The 15,916-nt window shown below is 41.6% G+C and overlaps 1 protein-coding gene and 1 non-coding gene across 13 annotated transcripts in view; one reads left to right on the plus strand and one right to left on the minus strand.

Moving 5' to 3' along the window:
- DYNC1I1 (dynein cytoplasmic 1 intermediate chain 1) overlaps positions 1-15,916 on the plus strand; it is a 407,782-nt gene that overhangs the window by 252,057 nt on the left and 139,809 nt on the right. For all 12 annotated transcript variants that reach the window (XM_004007740.5, XM_060414497.1, XM_060414492.1 and 9 more), the window contains 3 exons: positions 3,058-3,147; positions 10,663-10,825; positions 13,030-13,129. In XM_004007740.5, the coding sequence (XP_004007789.2) occupies positions 3,058-3,147; positions 10,663-10,825; positions 13,030-13,129 (353 nt within the window). The remainder of the gene's footprint in view (positions 1-3,057; positions 3,148-10,662; positions 10,826-13,029; positions 13,130-15,916) is intronic.
- TRNAS-GGA (transfer RNA serine (anticodon GGA)) lies at positions 10,166-10,238 on the minus strand. Its single transcript has one exon. It is a non-coding gene; the product is annotated as a tRNA-Ser (tRNA).

The following is a 15,916-nucleotide window of genomic DNA, read 5'->3' on the forward strand; positions in this document are numbered from 1 at the left end:
TAAATTACATGATGCAAGTAAAGCATTCATCACTGCTTTAGGTGTGATTATTGTGCAGATAAATGTGGGAAAAGTGGAAACAGTGTCAGATTTCATATTCTTGGGCTCCAAAATCAATGCAGATGGTGACGGCAGCCACGAAATTAAAAATGGTTGCTCCTTGAAAGAAAAGCTATGATAAACCTAGACAGAGTATTAAAAAGCAGAGACATCACTTTGCTGACAAAGGTCCATCTGGTCAAAGCTATGGTTTTTCCCGTAGTCACGTATGATATGAGAGTTGGACCATGAAGAAGGCCAAGTGCTGAAGAATTGATGCTTTTGAACTGTGGTGTCGGAGAAGACTCTTGAGAGTCCCTTGGACTACAAGGAGATCCAATCAGTCCATCCTAAAGGAAATCAATCCTGAATATTCATTGGAAGAACTGATGCTGAAGCTGAAGCTCTAATACTTCAGCTGCCTGATGCAGAAAGCTGACTCATTGGAAAAGACCCTGATACTGGAGGGCAAGAGGAGAAGGGGACAACAGAGGATGAGATGGTTAAATAGCCTCACTGACTCAATGGACATGAGTTTGAACAAACTCAGGGGGATGGTGAAGGACAGGGAAGCCTACTGTGCTGCAGTCCGTGGGGTCACAAAGAGTCAGACAGGACTTAGTGACTGAACAACCACAATTGTGTGTCTCATTATCTCTTCTACTAGATTATAAAACCATAGAAGTTAAGGCACGTCACTGGCTTTATTAGTTTGCTAGGGCTGCCATAACAATGTCCCATAAACTGAGCAGTTTAAACAGTAAAAATGGAAAGTCTCACAGTTGTAGAAGCTAGAATTTCAAGATCAAGGTGTTGGCCAGTTGGTTCTGACGGCTGTGAGGGAGAATCTGTTCTGTGTCTCTGTGGTTTGCTGGCCGATTTTGGCTCTTCTTGGCTTGTAGAGGCAGCCCTCTAGTCTTCGCCTTCATCCTCAATGGCGTTCTCCCTGCATGTCAATCTGTGTTTGAATCTCCCCTCGTTTATGAAGACACTGGTCGTGCTGGGTCCGGTGCCCTCACTGCTCTGGCACAACCTCATCTTAACTAATATACCTGCAGGGACACTAATTCCAAATAAGATCAACATTCTGAAGTCCTGGAGGTTTGGAAGTCAACATATAAATTTGGGGAGGGGGGACACAATTCCACCCATAACGTGGGATTTGGCACCTTCATATCTGTCGTATTTTACTTGTATTTAGTAAGTTCCAGGGAGTGGCTCCGGGACCCACTGGACTTGATAAAAGTCTCTAGAAGGTTCAGAGGTAGAGCTGCTTCCCAGCTTATTGGTCTTTTGAAAACTGCCTCTCCATCCAAGGTTTACCAGAAGAGAAACTTCCTTCCTCCTAGCACCTCCTTGGGCTTTGTGTTTGATCTTTGGCTCAGGAAAATATAACATGTCAAGTTGAATATTTTGCTCAGGACTTTCCAAGCTGGTTTTTAACAGACAGGTAGCCATAATATCTTTACATATAAAGATTTAGGTGTGTTATTTATAGTTTAACATGTCTAAATATCTGGGTAACTCAGTGTACTTATCAAAATTTTAAGTGAATGTCTTTGTCTCACAGGTATGTGTTAGTAATAATGTATTAATAATAAATGTGTTAATGTGTTAATAATAAATGACAGTTTCCCTCAAAGGCATCTTACTTTCTTTCTGATATGTGTATAGTGTGATTATAAAGTAATGAGGTTGGTTCCACAGTCTACACACATGCATATAGATTGCTGTATTCTATTGAAAATTTGCATGAGATATTTCCAGTATCTAAATTGTAATACTGTACTTCACACATCCATGTTTTTAAAATGGATATTCCCTCCACAAATCACTTGCTTAATACAGCAGAACTTTTGGAGTTGATTTTCAGGCTACATTTGTTTGGGCGTTTAAACGTGCATTATATAATACATTCTCTAAATGGTTGGAGCTGAAAGTTTGAGTTGTTATAAATATCAGGATTTGTTGTCATGGAAATGGGACTCTCTACAGAGCTCTGAATGTATAGAAAGTCTGCAAATATTTGTTGAGTGACTGAATGTATGAGTGAGTGAGGGGGTGTGGAGGAAGTGAAGGCATTTCTTTTAAATTCCACTTGAACCAATGGAATCAGTAACCTATGGTGAATGTGATACTGAAGAGTGAAGGTAATATATTTAAAAAACACAGAAGCGAGTTTGAATTGTTTATATTGTCTTATTCCTGTAAGTTGGACTTTGTTGTGATACTTTGTCTTGTCCCCGCACCCTCTACCCTGTGACTGATGGTTTCAAGCACTCTGCAATGGAAGGGATCTCCAAGAAAGGCAGTTTTAGGGGGAAGAGACACAAGGGATGCACATTTGCATAGGGCAGGAAGGGCACTGGAACATCTGGTGGTGGTGGCTGACTGGTACCATTTGTTAGCACTCATTAAATTCACATTAATGCACGGGTTGCTCTGAATGTGTAAATGCCATTTCAGGTCAGTTTTTTTCTCCCAGGTCAATGGCAATGACTTTGGGGGGCCCTATCCTGGTTGTTTCCTTGCCAATGGCATTTGACCTGGAGTCAGACCTGTATTTAACCCTTTCCTGTAGGTCAAAACCAAATCAACAGGGTGAGGATGAAACTGGAAATGAGTGGTCTGTACAGCAGGTGTCCCCTGCGGAGAATGTGCCGCAGGTGGAAACAGTTTGAGATCTGTTCCTGGCCCATCTCCGAAGACGCTTCAGAGGTCAAAGATGCAATTCCAAGACATCCCGTGTGGCGGGGGGCCTGGGGATAGATGGAGCAGGTGCTGACTTGGAGCGGTTTCTCAGCAGCACGGTGGGAGGACTTTCAAAGAGACCCCTTCTGGAGATAATGTATCCATATATTCATGAGCACATATCTCGGGCATCCATCGTGGACTGATTTACTTAGAAGTTGCCCCGAATGATTAGAACTTTACCCTCTGCCCCTACCTCCCACCAGCAACCGGAGATTTTGATTGGAAGACAAGAATATAATGCATTTTTCTCTTTCTTTGTTCTAGAGGATGAGGACGATGAGGAAATGGTGGAACCTAAAGGGGGCCAGGATTCAGAACAGGAAAATGAAGACAAAAAGCAGGAGGTGAAGGAAGGTACAGTGTGGGAGAGAAACTGAGTCACTGTTTTATTGTTTTTGTTTTTGTAACCAACATAAGGGGGTATAGAGGTAAGTAAAAAATTTAATATATGCCTCCAGAATGGAAGGTTTTCTGGGATTGTTCAGTACATTACATGTAGCAATATAAACTGAGTTCCTTTAGTTTTGACTGACAGAAACAAATAAAATACAGGTCATCCACAATTCCAGCAACAAGTCCAGTTCCTTTAAAAGTCCTGTAAAATTATTACTAAATAGCAGTAAAACAAGATACTTGTTATCAATTGACATGTTACCTAATTGACTCCGTCCTATATTCCCAATGATAACAGGAAAGGAAAGAAGCAGATAGAATGACTTTGTCAGCAGATTCTGAGGTTTATGCTTGTGCGCTATAGAGAAACGTCAACCATGGTCATCACTATGGTGCATATGAGCTGAGCCACTTCAGTCGTGTCTGACTCTGTGCGACCCTGTGGACTGCAGCCCGCCAGGCTCCTCTGTCCATGCGATTCTCCAGGCAAGAAGACTGGAGTGGGCTGCCATGCCCTCCTCCAGGGTACTTCCTGACCCAGGGATGGAACCAGCGTCTCTTCCATCTCCTGTGTTGGCGGGCAGACTCTTTACCACCAGCGCCACCTGGGAAGCCCAATCATCACTACTGACTATGCTGTGAATGTTTTCTCCATGCTCTGCCCAGATCAGGAGCAGCCTCTATTTGCTCCAGGATAACAACGACTAATATTTAGTAAGGGCTTACTAGGTGTTTGGCTGTGTCCTTAACACTCCAAAGATACTATGCACCCTTTGCAACACCCTTTTGAAGCAATATAAACTGGGTTCCTTATTGTTTCTATCTTATAGATAGAGAAATAGGAAAAGAGACATTTAAAAACATACCCTGTATGCATAATGTATAGGTACCGGGCCTCTGCTTGGAGCTGACGCCAAAGCCTATATACCTCCCCATGGTGCCCTCCTCCCGTAATAGTCGTGGGTTTCAAAACACAAGAAAGCAGGAATGTAAAAAGAATAGAAAGGTGTAGGCCAGAAACACTATAGCTGATGTCCTTAGAAATCTAATTTTGTGTGCTTTTGGAGATTTCCAGCCTAAGGAGAAAAAGAGAATTTGAGATTGTCATTCTTACTGAGAAGCGGAGTATCTGTGAGGGTGGACTCTTGCATATTTCCTGTTAAGTGTCCCGGGCTTAGAGCAACGAAAGTCTAATTAGAAGCTCAGCTTATTTTATTTTTACATTTATTTATTTTTAATTGATGATTGCTTTACTGTATTGGTTTGCTTTCTGTCATACATCAATTTTAAAATTTTCCATTTGCCTGTGACTCTGGCACACATGGTCGTCCCCAGGGACTTTGTAAGAGTGGGTATGTACTGGCCATGTGGACTCACCTCACCCTGCCCAGCCATGAGTGAGGTGGCTCTTTACTGCCAAATTCTAGGGTATGGCTGTAGACAGGTAGTAGATTCAGCATCTTTAAGAGTGGCATTCACAGAAGGCCCAAGTTACTTTTTCTGAGAGATTGTAAAAGGATCTGACTGAAGCAATTTCACGTTTAAACTCCTGCTAAGAATGTGGGGAGGCTTCCCTGGTGGCTCAGATGGTAAAGAATCTGCCTGCAATGTGGGAGGCCTGGATTTGGTCCTTGGGCTGGGAAGATCCCCTGGAGAAGAGAATACCCACTCTAGTTCCTTGCCTGGAGAATCCCATGGACAAGAAGCTACAGTCCGTGGGTCTCAAAGAGCTGGATATGATTGAGTGACCAACACTTTCACTTTCAAGAACATGTATATATATTTAAGCTGGTGAATAGAATATCATTAACACAGGTGTAGCAAGAGACAAAATAAGTCCGAGTTTACTAAAATACTATTTTTTTTACCAAAATATCCTTAAGATGTACTGAGTGATAAGGAGCCAGGGTATATTTTGTGTGTCTTGGCACAGATTCCCTCCTGCCCCCCAACCCCAATCTCCAAATTGTCTTCTCTGGCAAAGCACTGCAACCTCCTTCTTAAGTTCTGAGCAAAAACGCCCTCCAGTTTTAACTGTTACTCATGCTTCATGGAATTGATTAAAGTCCTGTTCAAAGTCCAAAAGAAGTTTGAAAGTACATTTCCTGTTACTGCCATGCGTGCGTCTTAGTCTCTGTTAATGGCTTTTCTGCACATTAGCACATGATGGGTTAAAAGCATGTTTATGCTGGCATCAAACTCTTGCTGGCTTTTTTTTTTTAAAGCAAGATAGTATTTTGCAAACTTTTAAAAGAGTCTCTAGCAGATACGATCATGGCGCCATTCACACAGCTGCGTGGTAGGCAGGGCTGTGTCAGCACTTCCATAGGAACCCTGAATTTCAGGGATTTATTACTTAGCCATAAACATTTGCTCTGGGCTGAAACTTGACATACATACACAGTTTTAAACCAGGGAACACATTTTTGAGAAATCTGGCCTTTTTTAGAATTTAAAAAAGAGTGCTGAGGGGAAGATGGGGAAAAAAAAAAAATCTGTGCTCACTAGCTTTTGACATTTTTGCCCATGTGACATCAAAATTCATTAAACAGTAAAGAAATGTAGGTTCAACTTATTACTCTTCCCACTTTTTTTTTTTTTTTCACAAAAGAGTTGGGGAAAGCAGCAAGTACCTTTTAGCTTTTAATCAAATTTTAGGAAATTTCTGTATGTGAGTGTCCTAGTATTTTCATGTTTAGAAATTTAAAACAACAGAATCAGAAACTTAGCTCTTATAATTGCACATTAACTCATAAACCTCACATTAACGTCAGAGAAGGGCATCATTCTTTATTCAGTTTGGTTTTTCTTACTCTTATTTTTGAACTGATTTCACTGTAAAATTCTCTAAGAACCACTGTGCCTACTTAATCTGATTTAATATTTAAGTTATGTGGGTTTACTTACTTATTTTTTAACCTTTTGGATATATTTTTGAAAACTATTTAAAAGATGTAATTTCTACATTGAAATTTAAAGCTACCTCATTGAGAAAAGCATTTCTGAAATGGAGATTTTGAAAATTACTTTTGACCTAAAATGAGGTTGTATAATATTCAATATAAATTGTGGATTTCACTATGGATTTTACATTTTTACAGGGAACAAAAAACCCAGGAACTCTAGACATCAAAAGATATAGTGTATAGTAAATAGAGTAAATAAAAAAGAAACTGAAAAAATGCACATTCAGGTCAATAAGAAAACTCAAGAAAGCATAGCAAATAGGATAGGATCGCTATGAGAAACACATAAAAAAAGTATTGTCATAAAACCAAGACAAATTAGTATTTTAGTAATAAAAAGAATAAAAAATAGACCCTAAAATAAAATTCATACTAAAGTTTAATTTTTCAGGCTATGATTTCATAGAAATTGGGCAGTTTTCTAAACTTTGAATTTTATGACTCTAGGGCTTTGTTTTCATACTTCTTATTGAAGCTGAATGTTAACTGTTCGGGTAAAGTTCGGTAAGTTTGAAATTGGTCCTGTTATTTGGATTATATGAAAGTAATAACCACATCTTCTGCTTTTCCTGAAGAATCTTTATTTCTTACGAAAGATCACTTTAAATGCATAAAATATTGCCAGCTCTTGGCAGAAATAGTCCATGTTGCAAAAACAAACAACAAAACCTGCTATAATAGCACTTTCTGCTTAACTTGTAAGAAAAATCAAACATTGCTATTGTCCTTGTTTTTCTCTGGCATGCCTGTGGCTATTAATTCCCATCTTTTCATGCAGTGAAGATGTTGAAAACAGTTCTTTAGGTTCCAGGGATAGGGGAAAACTGAAGAAACGGAAACTTCAGGGAGAATCTGAGGTCTATCCTAGAGTCAGACTGTTCAGGTTCCAATTGTTTATGCTTATATTTTAAATTTTGTGGACTCCATTAATACACTGATTTTCTTCTCGTGAAATACAGTGTCTGGAGAGGTTTTATCTCCTGAATACTGATATTGATTATGGTTCCTGGATAGTCCATTATGTTTTCATTACATTGTAATAAAACATCAGTTTAAAGATTCTTAAATATGAGAGGTTTGGGGTCTTATCAAACATAACTATGGCTCTATTTAACTCCTAAGTTGAATATTGTTTATGACTTTTAAAAAGTACTCATCTGTTATTTTGTGCTAACAAATCATGTCATTTGATCTCTGTTAGACATCAAAGCTTAATATAAAATATGTTCTTTGTTTTGGTTCTGTAGCAATTTAGTTTCAACCCAAATATTGTATTGTCAAACATAATATGTGGAGAGGCTCCTGCTTCACTTACCTGAACTTGGCTTCTGCAAATACACTTTGATCAGCCGTTTAGGTTTCTTTTAGAGAAGAAGTTATATGTCTTTAAAGCTGAGATCAAAATGACAATAAAGTACAGGGGGAAAAAATTACAGAAAATTACGCAGGAACTATTTTTTATTCAAAGTAATGGACCTGTAAGGAAAGATACAGGTGGAATAAAAGTAACTCAAAAAGATAAGCAGAATAGAATAGATATTTTTTAAATATAAAAATAGGAATAAAAGGGAAAAAATTCCTACTTCTCTGAGTAATTTCAAGTGTGTTTCAAGTCATTCATCAGCAGTGACTAAAGTCAAATGAAGCTTTTTAAAATAAAACATTCTTCTTGACCTTGTAGTATTCTAGTTTAGTGATGCTTATTTATGTAGCAGTAGTGACCAGAGATTGAAGGCAAAAGGAGAAGAGGGCAGCAGAGTATGAGATGGTTGGATGGCATCACCGACTCAATGGACATGAACTTGGGCAGACTCTGGGAGATAGTGAGGGGCAGGGAGGCTTGGTGTGCTAGCGTCCATGGCGTTGCAAAGAGTTGGACATGACTGAGCAACTGAACAAAACAACTGATTATTGAATGCTCAACTATTTGCTGAGCTTCCCCAGTGGCTCAGCGGTAAAGAATTCACCGGCAGTGCAGGAGATGCAGGAGACTCAGGTTCGATCACTGGGTCAGGAAGATCCCCTGGAGGAGGGCATGGCAACCCACTCCAGTATTCTTGCCTGGAGAATCCCTTGAACAGAAGAGCCTGGCAGGCTACAGTCCATAGGGTCACAAAGAGTTAGACATGACTGAAGCGACTTCAAATGCATGCAACTATTTGCTAGTGTGTTTATTTTTAACTCTTAAAGCAGACTTGAAGTTTGGGTATCGTTGCCTCATTTTATAGATAACATTGCTGCTTAGAGAGCTTTTATTGATTGAAGAATCCAAGTTAGCAAATGGCGTAGTAGCTCTCGGATTCCAGGTCAATTTTATAGAGTTCTGGTTATTAATGGTTTACACACAGCCTACCTCACTATTTCTCAAACCAGTGTCTGTGTAGCGTTTCTCAGCAGATGTTGATGGAGGTTCTTATAGAGTCCCAGTATACACAGGCGTATTTGGGACTCTGGAGATTTCAGCAACAAAGAAATCCCTCTGCCTCTTAGAATCGCTGGGGTGAACTGTATTTGGAGATTACCTTCTGCTTAGGGGATGAATCATGTTTTTGGTATAACATCACCTGGAGAGCATTTTATAAGGTGTGAGCCAACTACGTCATGATCATTCCAGTTTCTTGTTCAAATACAGACTTTGGGAGTCTGTCTAGAACCTCTTTCATTTTGATTTGGGGCAGAGGAGGGCAGGCCACAATGGGGGAGACATTCTGAACATTACGGGTTTGAGACCTACTTCCATGGCTCTGCAAAAAGACTTCCCTGCGCCTTCTTTTATTTCTCTTATCCAGTGGGTCACCAGCTCTGATAAACTGTACAAGAATCTGCTCTCTTTCAGTCCTTACTTTCACTGGTTAAGTTTAAACCCCCATTGTTTCTTTTCTGAACCATTACCATATATTCCCAATTGGTCTCCCCATTTGTTTTCAGGGAATAACTTCTTATGTTGGAGTGTACTAAATTAACAGTGTTGTATTACTTTCAGGTGTACAGCAAAGTGATTCCTTCATACATATACATGTATCTATTCTTGTTCAGGTTTTTTGCCCATTTAGGTTGTTCCATAATATTGAGCATAGCGCCCTGTGCTATACAGTAGGTCCTTGTTCAAGGCAGTGGCTTCAAGATACCATTAATCAAGTCAAATAACTCTTCCATAAAACCTTATGCTGCAGGTGACTGCACCTAAATGATTCCTCTGATCATGTAGCCAGGTGGACTTTGGTCCTAGTTATGGGGATGGTTGTGGAAGTGTTTGGGAAAGCCTGTGGGTGAGTAATTCCACCCAGGGACCTTTAATACACTGCCCTCCTCCTGAAGTTTAAACTTCAGGAGCTTCTGATCCTACTAGAAGAATAATCAATCAAACACTTATTGAAGTCTCTGTGCACGGAAGTTGAGATGGAGTTCCTGAAGAGCCACAATGGTTCAGCTGACAGTTTCTGCCCTTAGGGATTTCTCATTCTGGAGGAGTTCCTAACGCTTCGTTTATAGGTTTATGTAAACTTTGCTACTGAAGGAACAGTTTTTGTAACCTAATCCTGACTCCGAGGTGAGCTGACTTTCAGACACTGTGACATATTGCTAGTTATTTAGTCTCTCTTGGCCTCATTTTGTATCTTCAGATTTAGTTTTATATGATTAATCATGCTGGAAAGTAAGGCATAAAAACAATTGTGAGGTATCTTATAGCATTTATTTGTTTCTTGTGTTTGTTCAAAAGCAGAAGACATCTTGGGTAAAGGTGGGTTTGCAAGGACATGCTTTAGTTTTTGAGGGGAATTTATATAACAACCTTATCAAGCAACTATCTAAAATAAAATGAATTTATCAGTAGAAAGAGGCAAGGTGCTATCTGAATCGTATCTGAATCGTATTATGAAAGTGAAAATGAAGTCACTCAGTCGTGTCCAACTATGCGACCCCATGGACTGTAGCCTACCAGGCTCCTCCCTCCATAGGATTCTCCAGGCAAGAGTACTGGAGTGGGTTGCCATTTTCCCTCTCCAGGGGATCTTCCTGACCCAGGGATCGAACCTGGGTCTCCAGCATTCCAGGCAGACGCTTTAACCTCTGAGCCACCAGGGAAGCGTATTATAGATAGTTCTTAATTATTTGGTAAATGCAGCTTAACCATAGCTTTACAACCTAATATACATGGTTTTACAGATTTCTCTACTATGTACTATTTGAGCTGTTTTTCAAGTTCAATTCAAAAGAAAGTAACATTCAGAACTGATTATTAAAACACACAATCATCTTCATTTGTAATATTTGTTCAACTCTTATGACATCTTTTTGTAAAGCTGGCAATGCAGACATCTGCAAAAAACCTTTGGTGTGAATTTAAGAGTAATTTAGAATTAATGCTAACAATGGCTTATTTTACTGTGTCCTATTTCTCTTTTGATAAACAGTGTCTTTCAAGAGTTGGATTCCTCTTGAAATGTTTTAATTATCCTTTTTGGTTTTTTTTTTTGTCTTTCCCAACAATCTCTTTTACATAAAAAAGCTCCCCCAAGGGAGCTGACAGAGGAAGAAAAACAGCAGATCCTTCACTCAGAGGAGTTCCTCATCTTTTTTGATCGGACAATACGGGTAATTGAGAGAGCCCTGGCAGAAGACTCCGATATCTTCTTTGACTACAGTGGTCGAGAATTGGAGGAAAAAGACGGGTTAGTTTCTTGTGTGCAGTTAAAAAAAAAATACTGTGATAAGTTATCTGTTGCTTCTGAACTCATTTATGTTTTGAGTAGGCAAATTGCAAGCCTGACAAATCAGAAGAGACTGAAATTCCAGAGCTGATCTTGCTGAACAGCTCTGGCTAAGGGCTTTGGTTATGATTTCTGGCTTAGAGTTTCCCTGTAATTATCATGTGCTTCGGTGAAATGCTTTTGAACTTGATATCTGGGGGACAGTCCAGGTGATAGGGGCTGGTAGAGTCATGTACATTGTCCTCTGGGAAAACATCCTTATAAGCAGTAAGAGGAGATTTACGTTATATCCAGGAGGTCTAGTTTTGATGTCTAAGCAAACAGGAAGCTGAGGAAAATAAACATGAGATCCAGGAGAACCTTAACTGATGTGCAAGGCAACAAACAGAGACTGGCAACTTTTTCCTCTCTTGATACCGTAAGATTATGTATATATGCCTTTTAGGAAACACATGTGCAAGCATATATTTACAGATTTAAAAAAACCTGTCTATAAAACTATGGCCCCAAGCAACTTGCCCTGTGACTTCAGCAAGTGTATTGTCAACCATCTTCACGTAGATAATAGGAGGCACTTTACGAGCTTTGTAGAGAGACAGAACTGATGTTTAGCCACCAATTTCTCTTGGCAATATGAAAAGATGAGATCACCTGTCGTTTTCATCAGACCTGACATTTTACTACTTCTAAAATTCAAATACATTGTCAAAGGCCAACGCTGAAGATGCTCAAGGCCATGTAAACAGGTTTGGAAGGGAGTTCTGAAAATGTTCGTAACTGTTGATAGTATTGATAGACTATATCAAAGAGACAATAGTTTGAATATACATGTTATATTTGTTTAATTTTAAAAAGCCATTACTCTCTGGCTCACTTAATATTCTGAGTCCTGTTTCCCTCTGGGTGCCTGGCACAGTATTATCTTGGGTGTATGTACCTCTTGGGGCTTCCCAGGTGGTGCTAGTGGTGGAGAACCTGCCTGCCGATGCAGGAGATGCAAAAGACGTGGGTTTGATCCCTGGGTCGGGAAGATCCCCTGGAGGAGGAAACGGCAACCTACTCCAGTATTCTTGCCTGGGGAATCCCATCGACAGAGGAGCCTGGCGGGCCACAGCAGTGGGGTTGCAGAGAGTCAGACACGACTGAGTGACTGACACTAAAGGATAGTGTAAGGAACTTGTCTGAGTTTGCAGTGGTGGAGCTGAGGAAGAGTTAGCTAGGGGAGAAAAAGTCATAATAAGTTAGCTCTGTGGAACCCAAATACCTAGCCAGAGATCAAGTCACCCAATCGGACAAGTGGTGCAGGGTGCAAGGCCATAGAACAGAAGAAAGAACAGAAAATAAGGTGAGTGGGGAGGAATTCCTGAACTGAGGCCCGAGGAGTCTAGATAGCTTTTTATGTGGATCCAGCTTTTTATGTGGGATCCATACCCAACTTAAGTATGACCCAACTTAAACACGCAGTCTTGTGGAGCAAATGTATGATCAGTGCAGAGTTCTTCAGAGGATGGTCTGTGGCCAGTTGAATATCAGCCAAAAAAAAAAAAAAATCAACACTGGCCAAAATGTAATCCTCCCCCACCAGGATGCTATTCTGGTCTATGTTAAGTACCTACAATGTTTGGTGAATCCCTCACCCCGCCCACCCCCCAGCAGGCCTGTCTCCCCGTGCAACTTTTCACTTGCTATTGCACAAGGAGGCAGCCCGCCACAGTAAAGCAGAAATTATAGGTAAAGTGAAACTTGCGTACACTTCTGGTCTAAGGCCGGATCAGTTGACACTGATATCAAAGAATCTCCCAGTGTGCTGTGCTTTCTTGAAAGCTGGGAGATTTCTTGTAAACTCTGCTCCAAGGCAGAACGTTTTAGGGGGAGGAGAATGCTTTAGAACTGGTCAGGATGGGAACCTGAAACAAATTTGACATTTCACACCAGGCTTGGAACAACATGTGGAAACCTTATCTGGGCCAGGTAAGAGAGAACTCTGCATGAAGGAGGCTGCCTTTAGTGGTCATTTATGATCAGCGTTTACTCTCTAAGTTGATGCTTTGGCTTCAGAGTACTGTGTGCCATGCTCTTGCCATTTTGTTCTTTCAATATGAGCAGTAGAGATGGAATCCCATTTTGAGGCATCTTATTTGTCTTTGATCTTTAAACCCTCCTAGGGACGTCCAGGCTGGAGCCAACCTTTCTTTCAATCGTCAGTTCTACGATGAGCATTGGTCCAAGCATCGAGTTGTCACTTGTATGGACTGGTCTCTCCAGGTAAGAATTGTTGTTGGGTCGGGACAAACTGGACTTGTGTTCTCATGGCATTTGTATTACAAAAAATAAGAGAGAATTGCCTCGCTACTTTGGATGTGTTCACTGACCCATAGTTTTCTTGTATGCTTATGGTTTTCTTTCTCATTTTGCTGAAGTTTCAGTTTAAATTTGCACTCTGTTATTCATATCCATTGAGTACTTACTCTGTGCCAGGTACCAGCCCAGGAGCCAGGCCATTCTTTCCATGAAACCACTCTCACTAAGGTCGCCAGTGCTTTGTCAAATCCTGTGGGTATGTTTAAGCCTTCATCTACCCTGACCTCTCTTTGTCACCCAGCTTTGTTGACGTTCTCAAACCTCCAAAAATATTCTCCTTCCACTGAGTTCTACAGTGCGACTCTCTTCTAGTTCTTGAACTCCTCTAAGACTTATTTTTTCCTCTTCTACCCCATGATCCTCCTGGTCATGCTCCCATTCTCTCTTCTGGACATGCTGTCTGTGGGAAGGGATCTCTTCCACTGCTATCGATTCAGCCATCACATGGGCAGTCTTTTTCTGTCCCCACCGAAAATCTCTCCTGAATTCCACTTTACACCCCAGAGAGACAGATCCATTCAGGTGTCCCATAGAATGGCAGATTCATCACTAACTCATTATTTCCACACATCTAAAGTCCTTTTTTGCCTACTCTAAACCCTGACTATTCACTGGAAGGATTGATGCTGAAGCTGAAGCTCTAATGCTTTGCCCACCTGATGCAAAGAGCTGACTCATTGGAAAAGACCCTGGTGCTGGGAAAGATTGAGGGCAGGAGGAGAAGGGGGTGACAGAGGATGAGACGGTTGGATGGCATCACCAACTCAACAGACATGAGTTTAGGAGGTAGTGTAGGACAGGGAGGCCTGGCATGCTGAAGTTCATGGGGTCGCAAAGCATCAGACATAACTTAGCAACTGAGCAAAAACAACAATTCTGTGTTAAAGCCATCACAACATACTCAAAGGCCTAAAAAAACCTTTCATCACTAACATCAAAAACTTCCTCTCCTTTATCTCCCAGACTTACTCAGTCACGAGGACTGTCTATTTCTCTACTCCTATATTCCTTATCTCACCCCTGTCGTATTGCTCATCTTCTCATGGTCTTTCTGCACCCAAACTTGTCCACCTGTCGTTTTCTATCTAGACATCTAGCCAAATAATCTTTCTAAAATACGGATCTGATCACTTTACTCCCTGGATTAAAACTCCCTGTTGCCTGTAAGAGAAAAAAAAAAAAAAAAATCTAACTAAACTCCCTAGTGTAGCACTCCTAATGAAAGCACTCAACTCCCTAGTGTAACGTTCTAGGGAAAGCAGGCAGAGTTACCAAAAGCCAGCTTGCTGAATGGCCAACTCGCTTAGTGTGTCATTTACCCAGCAGTGAGAAGTTACATAATGCACGTCGAGGCACACAGCTGAACTGCGGCGATCTAACTCACGAGCCTGTGCTCTGGGTGGTCATCGGGTGGTCATGCCGTGTTCCCTCCTGTAATGACAATGATATAACAGCAATGAGGGAGCTAGGGACGATGGATGCTGGGCACTTCTACACAGCACATCTCTTCTTCCTTTTAATCTGTGCTTTTATTGGGAATAGTGATCATGGCTAGCTTCTTTCTCTCTTTTCCCATTGTGGCTTCACTGGGTCTTCACTGTGGTGCCCGGGCTTGTCTAGTTACAATGCTCGGGCTTCTCGTTGCAGAGCGTGGGCGCAGGCTCAGTAGTTGAGGCACACAGGCGTCTTGAGTTACAACACGTGGACTTAGTTGCTCCCAGGCACATGGGATCTTAGTGCTCCAACCAGGGATTGAACCCACATCCCCTGTATCGGAAGGCAGATTCTCAACCACTGAATCACCAGGAAAGTCCCCATGGCTAGCTTTTAATTTGTGCTTCTTATATGCTAGGCACTGTGCCAGCTACTCCAAAGGCATTATTTTATTTCACCCTCATAACATCAAGCTTCCTGGGTAGTGCTGGAGGTAAAGAACCTGCCTGTCAATGCAGGAGACTTAAGAGATACAGATTTGATCCCTGGGTCAGGAAGATTCCCTGGAGGAGGGCACGGCAACCCACTCCAGTATTCTTGCCTGAGGATTCCCAGGGACAGATAAGCCTGGTGGGCTGAGAAGTCAGACAAGAGGTTCTAAGTGCTGAATGACGTAGGGCTGATAGCAGGTGCTTTCAGGGTTCAGTGGAGATCGGAGTCTGTGCCTCTTGTTGGACAGGGTGTCTTAGAAGACTGGGATTAGAGAAAGGGAGGGGGGAAGAGAGTGTTCCCAGCAGAGCAGTGAAGCGGATGATGTGAAGAGCCCCATGTGATCGTGCTGGGGAACAGAACACTGAAGAGGAATGTAATCCCCCGCAACCAGGCTGTCAACAGCCACAAAGTGGGCGAGTGTTCTCTCCTCTTGAATCTCCTCTTACATCCGAACAAGAGAGCATGCGGGGCACAGTCGTGCAGAGGCTGATGCAGGCAGGGGTGTACCCAGCCACTTCCTGCCAGCCGGCGCATGGGTGGTCTGTAAGCACGCTCGGTCGTGTGTGCAGAAATCAGATCCAAGGTGGAGGAAACACTTAGTGCGGCTCATTCACTTGTTCACAGTCTGAAGATTACACAGGAACCTTATCTGACACATTGCTCAAGGGCAGCTTTTGCTGAGTCCCTGGGTCTGCTGATAACGCTCCTGGAGGAGGTGGTGGGACCCTCGCCGGTAGGGCTGGTCCCCACCTGGCCTTGGCATGG

Source organism: Ovis aries, chromosome 4 (genome assembly GCF_016772045.2).
Source record: "Ovis aries strain OAR_USU_Benz2616 breed Rambouillet chromosome 4, ARS-UI_Ramb_v3.0, whole genome shotgun sequence".
NCBI classification, from domain to species: domain Eukaryota; kingdom Metazoa; phylum Chordata; class Mammalia; order Artiodactyla; family Bovidae; genus Ovis; species Ovis aries.